Consider the following 12,296-nt stretch of genomic DNA (forward strand, 5'->3'; position numbering starts at 1 on the left):
ATAAGCACGTGAGAGGGTAGCCTGAGGTAGCGCCACTCACCTCCCCTTTTTCCACCAGAGGCTTCACCTCGGCGAGGTCCACGTCCTGTAGCTCACGGGACATGTCCCTGCTGTCACAGACCTACCAGGGGACAAAGGGCCAGGAGGTCAGCACTTGCCGGTGAGGTAACTTTCTTGGAAGAAGCTAATACATGAGTGGAACAAACAGGAAGACCAGTCCTCCCCACTGCTCCCCAGCTCCTCCCACCCACATCCATGCCCGTGCTGTGGGCTACAAGGAAGCCGTCATCCCCCTCAGCCTTTCCCGAGCTTCCTGGCAGAACTGGGTAGTAGATTTCTGAAAGAGGAACCAGGTTCACTGTCACAAACTGCAACAAAGCAGGTGAATGGAGAACTGAAAGCGGGTGCCACATCTAACCCAGACCCACCAAGTACACCCCAATGCTGTTGATACATTCTAGAAGGAGACCTGATCCCAAAGCCAGACATCCTCAGATTAACAATCCAGGGACCCAAAGGCCCCTGGGCGGCACCATGTACAGGTGCTATATACACTTCTGGGCAGGACTCTGGACCACCTGACCACAGTGGAAGAACAAGACACAGGGACAAGCCCAGGCCAAGGGACTGACAGGTACTGAGCACTCAGTGGGATGTGGAAAAAAAGAACCTAATATGAATGGTACTTTCTGAGCCAGACCCCAAAAGGGCAAGCAGGAGTGGCAACAGGAATCTCCTTGGCTGGCACTGGGACACATATTCCCACAGGCCAAGAAATAAGGGTTACAGAAACAGACAGGTGCAGAGCTCAGAGGAGCTGGGAATCCCAGCCTAATGGGGAGAGGAGAGGGCACAAGGTGATACCCACAGACCTGGGAGATAAACACACGTATTTCTAGATCCATAGTCAAGTTGGAAAAGTAAATGCCCATGGAGAGCAGGCATGGATGAGGCTCAAGGAATGCTGAAAAACAACAGAAATGTCACAGGTGGTACACAGAGGCCTGAGGTGGAGGAAAAAGCCACAACACAGGCCCAGGAGACGGCCTTCTGTCTACCTATAGACGGAGTATGAGTTAGAATCCCAGCTGCTCAGGGCCCTGTAGATACTGCAGCAAAGGGAACTTAAGTCTCAAAAATTCCTGCGAACCAGCTGCCCGAGCTCACAGGAACCCTGTGACCCTCATCTACAGGTCAGCCTGCAAGAGCAGGCCACTCTAATACATACCCAAGCCAAAACATGGCATGCTGTGGGTGGACGGGGTGTGCTGGTCTGGGGCCCCAACGTGACTTTCCCCAGTAGATAACCACCTCACAAGAATGTCTTTATGCAGCCTTTGGGGTCTGGGATCCAGAACATTTCAAAAACAAAGTCAGTTTTATATCTGTGAACATTCCTGGGCCTCTGCCAGCTCGGAGGCAGCAGGCATGAAAAGCTATGGTCTGAGAGCCTTGCTAATTCAGCATGTTCAGAGTCCCGAGACCTTAGCCGTGGGACACCTCGCCTACACAGCCTAGAGAGACTTTCCAAAAACCCTGGGCTCTGGCCACACCACCTCTCATGCTGAGAGTGGAGAACTTCACATTTCACAGGGACCCTGAATATAACTCTGCTCAGCAGAGGGCTCAGGGTGAAGCGGAGGTCTTCTACTTTCCCACAGGCTGGGTTCCTCCGACAAGACCTCTTGGGCCCTTGACTGTGAGCCCCGCCCATCAGACAGTGCGCCTGCCTTGTGCCTCTCCCTCTAGCAGTTACTTCGATTCCCCTTGGTTGGTCCCTAACCCACAGAGCAAACTGTCCTGCCAGCTTCCTCCACACGTACAAAGACTCATCGCACACTGTAGTCTAGCTCAGTTTGGTCATTTCTCCTCAGCTTCTAGAACACAATGCCAGCCTCCACCAGCTCTCTCCTCCTTCAGAAACTAAAGGAGATCAAGTGTAGCCTCTGGTCCCCTCACTGGACTTCCTGATTCACCCACCTTACACCCTTTCTCCTTTCCCTAGACCACAGGATGAGAAGGGCTGAAAGATGGTACAGTCTTCTGACACCTCAAGCACTTGCCAATCTGCTCTTTGGAGGCTTAGAGCCCTCTTCTGACAGGCCTTCCATCAACTCAAGGCCTGATGGAAGTCCAAAGGTGAAGGACACTGAGCATAATCTCCACTAGGGTCGATTTGTCTCCAAGAGGCCCTCTTGCAGTGTTTCAAGACCTTTTTGATTGTCAGGAATGGGGCGCTACTGGGATTCATCTGGATGAACAGAGAGGCCAGGAACACCGCTAAAGATCCTATAATGCACAGGACAGAACCACTGCAAGGACCACCTGCCCCACGATGCTAACAGTGCAGAGGGTGAGACATCCTCATCCGGGTGAAGACTCAGAAGCTGGTGAGGAGAGACTACATCTCTCAGCAGACCGTGGGGCATGCTTGGGGACAGAACTTTCTGAGTGTGAAAACACCTGCTCTATCCAGGTCACTGTTTCTCAGTAACCAAAGCTGTGTGGTAACCAGGACTAAAGATGCCTGGGCTACTACTACAGGCCACCTCTGTCCCATATCTTCATCAGCTGCTGGGGCCCAGGGTATCACCCTTCTACATTCACTCTCCTGACAGGACGAATGGGGGGCCAGTCCTTAACTGGGTTTGGCAGCCCAGGAAACGTGTCTTCCTATATGTTTATTTTTTCCATACGCTTCTGTACAAAGATAGTCTTTTTAGGACATACAGTATAGAAAAACAGATTTAAAACACAAACAGGAAACTTGGATACATCCAGGGGTACAGGAATGGCCATTCTGTGGGCTCTTGTCCTCCTCCTCCCCAAACCCACCCGTTCTGTTTTGCACCTCCAAAGCTGCCTTTGGCCAGCAGCAGAATGCCATGGGCAGTTTACAAGGTCCATGATAGAGTCTCAGTGTCTTTCTGAAGGACATTATTAAGCACCCCTCACAGGATCAGGAACAAAAGCAACTGCTGTGTTGAGGGGAATTTACCATGTGATGGATCTGGGGATACAGCCTGACTGCTCCCAGGAACTCAGTGTCAAGGATCGTGTGTGGCCCTCAGGCCCCCCCTGTAGCCAAATGGCACATCTGTCTGTCCCTACAGGGCCTGACTCTCCAGGATCATGAAAAAAATGGATGCACCAGTGTGTTTTAGCACTATGACATTCAGACCCTTGAGCATCTTATGATGTCTAGAAATATCCCCGGCGCTGGCTAACCACCCCCTCAAGCTGTGACAACGACAAATGCCTGCTGACACTACCAAATGTCCCCTGGATGCAAAAAAAATCAAACCTGTCTGGGATTGGTTGAGCTTGGTGGTTCCTGGTATGAATCGGGCATCCAGAAAATGTCAGCTAGACACGATTCTTTAATCCAGCACACATTCATAACCACACATTCTTGCCCCCAAGTCTAATGACTTCCGCTCACACAGTCAGATATAGGGATTAGAGGAGAATCTCCTCCCTGTGAAAGTCTCCTACAGAGGTGGGGCCCCAGCTCCTATGATCATCTGGCAGCCTGGCTGGCACTGCTTCTTCCTGTCCTACCTGCCTGCTCCAGGAATTCAGAAAAAAAAAATAAATAAACAAGCGAAGCGAAGGCCACCTGGTGCTAAATAGCAGGCGGTGGAGCAGACTCTAGTATTACCACCAGCCTCAAAACCCAAGTTGTCTGAAGCTCCACCTCTGTGTGCTCACTGATGTGTGTATGATGCCAGGGACATTGTAAGCCCTGCACCCAGCAAGCAGCAGGGCTTAAATTGAACAACGACACAAAGGATCTGCAAACAGCTGTTTAATGAACCAGAGTCTCTTCCTTCCCGAGTTGCTTGGGAGTCCCTGGGGCACTGTGAGGACACGGCCTGTGCTTTACACATTGTTAGTCCCAGAGTGGCCCAGCAGGGAGGAGAACATGTAAAAAATGTTCAGCAAATGCCAAACGGGTCTCAGTGCAGCACTATGAGGTCCCTCTAATATCAGTGATGTTAGACCATGAGTGACAAGGCCCAAGAAGGCTGGACAAACACATCTTGGTCAGTAATGAACAAGAATTCAAGGGCTCCTGGCCAAGCCAAGCTAACATGTGCTGGGAGCAGGGAGAAATGTAACCCTGGGCCTCGAGGGGCAATGGGTGGAGTCCCTCCACCACCACCAGCAACCCAGGCCACTTGAGAATCAGTAGGCAGTCTCTGAGGGCAGTGGGGGACAGAGTCTGGGATTCTCAAGAAGCCTCAGAGAAGTGGCAGGACATGCTTGGAAGTTCCCAGCATGGGAATCAGGTGACCTTCTTGCCTCATGACTCCAAATCATCATTCTTAGGAGCCTTAGTGTGTTCATTTGCCAAGGATGTATATCTGTCCACTGGGCAGTGCCTGATTCCCAACAAACCCGGTACACATGGGGACCCAGGCAGGAAGACGCAGCCCCAAGACCAGAGTGCCCCATGCATTGTGTGCAGCTCTGGCTAAATGGCCCTGCCTCATCCTCTTCTTCATCAGGTCTCAGATCCTTCTATGCTGACACTGGGTTTTCTACTTAGCTCTATCCCTCCTCAGAGCTGAAGCTACTGTGTGGAACCCAGTCCTCTGCTCACCCTCTTGGGCAAGCTCTCCTGGACCCATGGGATGAAACAAGAGACATCCAGCAAAGACCCATTCATAAACTGCTCTGGGACTTCCAGGACCCAGCCTCCCAGGAAGAGCATCCATCAGGGCTGGACAGCATGAAACCCCACATGGCCACACCATAGTAAGTACCACAGGTCACTTCCACTTCCATGGTGACACATTCATTTCTGTGCTCAAGGAAGTCCTGGGCAGGGGCATCCCCAGCTTCATAGAAAGGTATCAGGAGCCCTGTAAACGTCCCTCATGTGACTTCCCAAAAGTTCCATGTCTCGATCCTCCAGCCTAGAGAAGGATGGCCACCTCTCACTCCTTTGTTGAAGGCAGACAACAGACAGACACCCAGAGTCCTGTAGCGAAGCAGAGAAAGGAAAACCAGAGGGGACCTATGGCTGGCTCAGCACTGACAGTGTGACGTCAGCAGCTGGCCCGGATTCTGCCCTTCAGGTAGCAGTCACAGGAGCGTGGGTATTCCTCCCAGCTTGTCCTTTACAGAGCCTGGACTAGGGATCAGTGTGTGCGACCAATAGCAGCATAGCAACCCCAGAAAGGCCTGGAGAGCAGTCTCACTTCTGTGCTAACCCAGGGAAAACTACCTTGGGATATCCCCAGGTTTTCCCACACGCCTGTTGGGACACTCCTATGTCAGTTCAAAGTCACTCTGAAGTACTTGCCCAGCTCTCTCGGTGTTTTCTGGACTTTTGGAAGCAAAGGCTCTGGGAAGGGTGAGGCTGTGGAGACCTGAACTGATCTTCTTATGTAATCCAGCTCAGGAAGAATGCTGTGGACAATGCAGTGGATGGGCTGGAGTTCTGAGAGAGCTCTCCAGTTAGGGGAAGTGTAGAATGGGATGTAAGGTCTCAGAGAGATCCAAACACCAAATGACAGTACAAACATCCTTCTCAGAAACTTCCAGACCAGGGTTCCTCCAGGGCCTCAGGGCTCTGCAGAACACTGAGCATCAGTGCCTGGGTCCATATTGGAAAAAACGGGACAAGGGTCATAGGAGAAATCACCTGTTGCCAGGCAACCAAAGCCGCTCCATCCCCTGTGCACCTGTAGGGACTGGAGCTTTTGTTTTTTAGATTGAATCTAGTATGTGACCAAGGACTCTACCACTGAATTATGTTCTCCGCCTCTTTTTATACTTTTTCTTCTGAGACAGTCTCAAACTGCTCAGGCTGGCCTTGAACTCACAATCCTTCTGCCTCTGCAGCCCACACAGCTGGATTACAGAGCTGCACTACCTGCTGAAAGTGGGGGGGGGGAGGGAGACAGGGGAGAGTGTTGTCTGTTCAGCCAGAGCCCTGGAGCAACCAGCAGTGAGGTAGGCAGAGTAGAGAGCTGGCTAGAACAGAACATCAGGAAGAAGGAATACCTGGAACCTGCCCGCCCTGATCGTCCCCAAAGTGCGTGGTGGTGTCTTGGCACTGGAGTTCTGGCAGTTAGTGGTTTGGCAAATGACTGTTTGAGTTATATTCCAGTAACTGGAAGTCCGAAGATGGACATTGGTCACACTAGAGGACTTTTCTGTGAATCCGTAGGATGGGTATAAGCTGTGCTCATGAGGCTAAGACAGTTTATTGGCATCACCGAGTCAGTGTTAGCCAAGAACAGAAATGGATCTTCATACAGAGCCCTTTGTCCCCAAGCAGACTGCATGCTGGCCACCCTAATGAGATCCTTCCCCACAATGGTCCTGTCACTTTCACCCTCCAGAACAGCCCCTGCTGTCCTTCCTGTCCAGATGGGCTGGTTTATTGCCCTCATCAGTGGAGATTTCCTTCGGACAGACGTGGATAGAGTACTCACTGAGCACCAGGCTCTTGGGCCCTGGGAGGTGGCATGGGAGACAGATGACAGGATAGTGTGATGCCTCAGGACAAATGAGAACAGGGCGGGCACTCAGCCCAACTGCCAGCCATGGAGGAGCCATAGGAGAATCTGGAAGGCAGGGCAGAGGCAGGCTGGCTGGCTGAGGAAGGCTCACGGAGTCACCTGTCTCTTAAGAAACCCCATCATGCCGGGCGGTGGTGGCGCACGCCTTTAATCCCAGCACTCGGGAGGCAGAGCCAGGCGGATCTCTGTGAGTTCGAGGCCAGCCTGGTCTCCAAAGCGAGTTCCAGGAAAGGCGCAAAGCTACACAGAGAAACCCTGTCTCGAAAAACCAAAAAAAAAAAAAAAAAAAAAAAAAAAGAAACCCCATCATATCTGTGTTTGGAGAGGACTCCTCAAGACCCATTTCACTAGCAAGTGAGAGGAGCTGGGGATGGAAACCAGGGAAGATGGGGACCTGCCTGCACTCTGTCTCTCTAAGCAGAAGACTACAGAATGAAGGTTTAAAGGTTGCTTCAAACTTAAAGAAAGGGTGAACCTATAAAATATGAACTGCTTTGGGAGGTGGTGGTGCACTCTAATCCCAGCACTCAGAGGAGGCAGGGGTAGGCAGATCTCTGAGCTTCAGGCCAGCCTGATCTACAAAGCAAGTTCCAGAACAGCCAGAGCTGTTACACAGAGAAACGCTCTCTCTCTCAAAAAACAAAAAAAAAAAAAAAAACTAAAACAAAACAAAATAAAAAAAAAAAAAAACAACAAAAGATGAACTGTAAAACTGCAAATCCCCAGGTTTGAGAGCCTTTCATTTTACCTTCTTGGGGAGGGAAGGGTTGACTAGACTGACGGTCCTGGAGAGAAAGCAGGGGTAGGCAGTGGACATACAGGTCTACTAAACAGATAGGAAAATAAGAAACTCTTGGTTCAAAGAGGCTATTTGTGGGCCTGATTTTGTTAAGTATCTTCTTATTCTGAGGGGCCAAGGCAGACTTTCTCATATTCCCCCAAGGGCTTGAGCCCTCCTCCACAACACCTACCCTAAAGAATTAAGTTCCATGCCAACATCCAACCCCAAATGTGGTCCTCCACCTCTAAAGTCAACCTCCTGTTGGACCACAGTGTTCCCATTCTGTATCTCTACAAATGCCCCTACGATAAAAAAAAAAAACTGGAGGCCAAGTTCAGCAGCTCCATCTCCCAAGAAGAGAAAGAGCAAGTGAGAAGGGCCAGCCTAAAATAAGATGTGATCAAGAAGGCCCTGGGGCCTGCAGTGTATTCAGCCAGGTCTACCACCCACTCCAAAGCTGGACCCAGAAGCTCTGTGTGGCCTGAAGGGGCAAGGTTAGGGTTTGGAAGTGACTAGGGGTAAATACTTTTGACCCAGATCCACTCACCAGATTCAGAACAAGTGCCCAGCCTGTTTCTAACCTGAGAATTAAGACTTGTCTCCTACCTCAACTGTGTGAGCTAATATCCTAGACCCCCAAGGCAATCTAGGTAGGTAAATGCTAGGTATTGAGCACTGTGAATTTCCAGACCCAGGGAGCCAAGAGGGCATGGCAGGAATGTCCCCCTCCAGTCTGCTGTCCCCCAGCCTCCTGGAGCAAAAATTCCCCAGCGCCTACCTTCAACCTAATCCTTCTGTTTAGCACTTTGAAGAATCTTGAAAAGAAAAAGAAAAGTCTGGGTCCATTGGGAGTATTCGCAGACCTGGCTAGGGTTATAAGAAACGGTGGCTTCAGACTGATTGTCAAGGAGGTGGCTCCAAAGTGTCCTTTGCAACTGTTATGGGAAACGAGCACACAGTGCCCCGGCCATGTGCTGACCATTAGCCTCACTCCACACAGATTAGCCTAACCAAGTTCCACACCCCCAGATGAGATCGTTTGTGTTGTTCTTTCTTCATAGAAGGGGAAACCTGAGGCACAAAGCCCCTGAATGGTTCATTCTGCCCTGCTTTCTTCAGGCATCTGGATATATATACATATCGTCGTGCTAGAACACAAAGGTCTTGAGGGCTGACTCAAAGGGTTCGGTCTGGTTCTCCCACTTTTAACCATATAGCTTCACACAAGCCTTTGCTTTCCTAATCTACTCAAAAGAGAGAATACAGCCCAGGCAGTGTCTCTGTGGAGATCAAAGGGACGATAAGGACACCAGGATGCTCTGTCCGTCCCATCCCAAAATTCCTTCCTGTATTCTGCCCACTCTGGCTAGACCCTCAGATGCTAGGTATCATGGTGGCTTGCCACGGAAGTCACAGGACCTTGGAGGCACACCTTAGATGGTTCCTCTGGAACTAGGTCTTAAGGGAAGTCCCACAGCCTCAGGGACATCAGAAAAACACATTGCCTTCTTTCTGTCCCCTGCTGGGACTAGCTCAGGCCACCAGGGGTCAATGTACCCAGGGGTCCCAGCACTTGTTCCCAGGGGCAGCTAACGCAGAAAGCCACCAGGTGGAAGGACGGTGACCCTGGTCTCTTTCTCACTAAACTGACTTTGCTCCTACCTCAGCACCTGATTTAAATACTTTTAAAGAGAAAACAAAACACTTACACTCTGCCTTTCCCTCCAGGATGGCTTCGCCTGAAACTTGCTTTTAAAAAGACAAATTTCTATTCACATCCTGTAGCATACAGGCAAAAAATCACGTTCAGTGCCAACCAAGAGACTTCTGAGAGGGGACCCTGGCTCTCGCTGACCCCTGTCTCCGATCTCAGTTCTCATCGCTAAAGAGGCAAGAGATGGGACAGGAATGGATGTGCTTGGACTTCTTTTTCAAGTCGCCCAACCAGTGGTTAGCAATCTCTGGTTTGCCTTCACCAGGAGAAAACTTGCCAGGGCAGAAGACTCTACAATGGACCCAGGAACCAAGCACTACCTCCAGCCAAAGGATTCCATCAGATACCTACCGGGATCAAAGGAGGTCAGGGCAGAAGGCACGGCTGTCCCAGTCATTTTTAATGTATGTGTGAACGCTTCCCATGAGCCAGGCTACTGCCCTAGGCGTGGCAGACCGAGGTACCTGGTACTGGCCACTGGGAGACCAAATCCCACTAAGCTAAGAAGAGACAGATGGGGTTAGGTCTCTGACACCATCAACCACAGAGCTCCACCCTTTGGAGCTTTTTCCGCCCTTCCTGAAAAGCTTCCCTCACACCCTTCTCAGCCCCCACTTGGTACCATCCTGGCCTGGAGCTGGCTGAGCCACCCCACACAGCAACAGTGGCCTGTCCCTTCCCTGCCACTGCTCCAGAACTCAGCAAGTCCTTTGAAGACAAGGCTGGGAGGTTTTCCTCTGCACCTGGCTTGCTCTTCATTCACACACGTGAAACAAACAAAAATGCTAGGACTTCTAACAGGAAGAAACAACCTGGAAGACTTGCCATGAAACTCCTTTCACTCATTTCACTTGGGGTGGGTGGTGTAGGGGGACACGGGGAGAGGGGTCATGGCGACCTCAATGTCCCATCTTCTGCAGGAGCTTAAAGGACTCAAATAGGCTGGCATGCCCAGGAGACTTGTGAGGAAAAGCTGAAGGCTGTTCTAGAACACGGACCACCGGACTTCCCTCCCCAACTTGCGGTCCGAGGGGGTGGTGCTTTGGGGATCCGTGAGGACGGCCAGCAGGGGCGACAGGCAGGGAAGACAGAAGGTGGCAGAGTAAGGAAGCGATCCACAAGTCCCAGCTCCCGCTACTCATTTGACAGAGGCGGTGAGAGCGTGTCCCCCTCCCCTTCCCGAGCCTGCAGCGTTCCGACCGCCCCTCCCGAATCTCCTCGACAGGGTGAATCAGAGACCGCGACGGGTCTCCCGGGAACAACGGACGAGCAGTTCCAGCTGCTCTCGCGGCTAGAACAGCAGGGAGGATCGCCCGAGAGAAAGAAAGGGGCGGGGGGGGGGGGGGAGATAGGCGGAGGCGAAAATGACGACACTCGGAGCTCCAGCCAGCTCCGGGGCTGCCAGGTGCCCGAGCGACCCTGGCGGCACAAGCCCCCTCTCCCCGCGCAGCCACAGCGCCAACCCCGGACTACCTAGATCTAGGGCCGCACCCTGCCCATGCTGCGCTCGCCGCCAACACTCGCTCTGGCGCGTGCAGCACGCGCCGGGACACACCCCGGACTCTCCCCCGGCGCGCACACACACACACACACACACACACACACACACACACACACACACACACACACACACATGTTCTTTCACACGCACAACTTGCACCAGACTCTTGGACCGAAGGGGAACCTGGGCTCAGGTCACACTGGTTCGGGACCAGGCTCCGAAGCAGATAGACCCTTGCCCCCCTTCTGCAGAATTCCCTCCAAGACTGCGGCGTCTTGGAGTACTCACCCCGCGGGTACACGCTGTACAGTCGTTCTTTCCCTAGTCATCCCAACACCCATCCATACCCCTTCACACCCCTGTGTACACACAAGGTGTCCCCATGAGGCCACTGGACAGAAGAATCAGCTGTGATTCGGGGGTGACGCCAGGAAGAAGAACCCAGGTGTTCCTAGGCTCTCCGCCCCAACTTCGACCCCCCAGTTTGAAAGAAATAGAGAACTGGACATGTCTTTTTCTCCCTTATAGTAATCGAAACCCCCTCCAATGATGCCAGAGCCCCTCTCCCACGCGGACGCCACCAGGTCCTCGCAAGGGCCACAAAGGCGGACGAGGAGTCTTGCAACACCTCGAAGACAAGCCTCCTGAGGGTCCTTGTCGTGCCCCGGAGGAAAAAGGCGTCGGGGGTGGGGGGGCTTACCTAATGAGCGATCACGGAAAGAAGACAACGACAAGGTTGGCGGCGCGGCGCACCAGCGGGAGGTGAAGGGAGAGGCGAGGATGGGTGAGCAATCAGCCGCACGACAGGGTGGCCTGGCAAGGTTTGTTTATGTCCGGGCGTAGGGCGATTTTATAGGCGCCGGGGCCCCGCCCCCAGGGCCTCGCCCCTCCCCGACCCTCGGCTCCCAGCGCAGCAGGGGACACACCCCTTTCCCCGGTTCCCCTCGCCGCTGCACCCTGCCTGGGCTGGGCGGGGCGGGCTGGAGCCGCCGCCTGTTGCGCAAGCCTTTGCAGGGGCGCGGCGGGAGGGACTGCCAGGCCCCGGCTGCGGCTCCTCCCTTCGATTCCCCCACTCCGGGGCCGCGGCGAGCGCAGTGGACGTGTGTGCACCGAGTGGTTGTGTGTGTTCCCGTGGGCGCTCGTGCGTGTGCATGCAGACTTCCTGTGTCTCTGCGCGGCCGCGTTGCCCCCCATCGCCTTCTCAGCGTATCGGCGCCACGCCCTTTTGGGCGGCACCCCCACTTCCTTCGGGTCTCCACGTAGTCACTCCTGAGCCCCATTTACTGCAAGGCTCCACACTTTCTCTCCAGGTCCCTTCCCACGTAGCCTCAGCTCCCTTCATTCTCTCGGATCCTGACGCCCCATAACTTCCTTCCAGCCCATTTCAGTTCTACACGCAGCTACCAGTCCCGAGCTGCAGTCTCCCTGCTGCTCCAACCTGCCTAGTCAGCAGTGAGGACTCTACAAGCTGCCTCCGTGGTCCCCAGAACTCGCAGAGTTCCAACCTTTCCAGCCGTGGCCAGCTCTGCTATCGGCGCTGTTCTAAAAATCTTGGCCGGCTTGGCCTTGTTAGCAGGTTCTCAGCCCTAGCCTCCCTCTGAGACTCTCCAGGGAGGCCTTTCTTAAGTAGGTGGATATCCTGGCTACACCTCAAAACGGCTTAGTCAGAATCTTGGGGAGTGTGCGCCCAACACCGGGGCTTTGGAAAAAGCTCCCCCATGGGTGCAGCATTGATGGCTCAAATGGCAAAGGCTCTTGCCTGCC

At 53.1% G+C, this 12,296-nt stretch overlaps 1 protein-coding gene across 1 annotated transcript in view; it reads right to left on the reverse strand.

The window, feature by feature from the left end:
• Ndrg1 (N-myc downstream regulated 1) overlaps positions 1-11,430 on the reverse strand; it is a 47,903-nt gene extending 36,473 nt beyond the window's left edge. Inside the window, exons 1-2 of the mRNA XM_052747933.1 lie at positions 11,233-11,430; positions 41-121 (exon numbers count right to left, since the gene is read on the reverse strand). Of these exons, the coding sequence (XP_052603893.1) occupies positions 41-103 (63 nt within the window). The 5' untranslated portion in view covers positions 104-121; positions 11,233-11,430. The remainder of the gene's footprint in view (positions 1-40; positions 122-11,232) is intronic.
• Positions 11,431-12,296: the final 866 nt, after the last annotated feature.

The sequence above is a fragment of the Peromyscus californicus genome, unplaced genomic scaffold (assembly GCF_007827085.1).
Source record: "Peromyscus californicus insignis strain IS unplaced genomic scaffold, ASM782708v3 Scaffold_20__1_contigs__length_68692818, whole genome shotgun sequence".
NCBI lineage: Eukaryota > Metazoa > Chordata > Mammalia > Rodentia > Cricetidae > Peromyscus > Peromyscus californicus.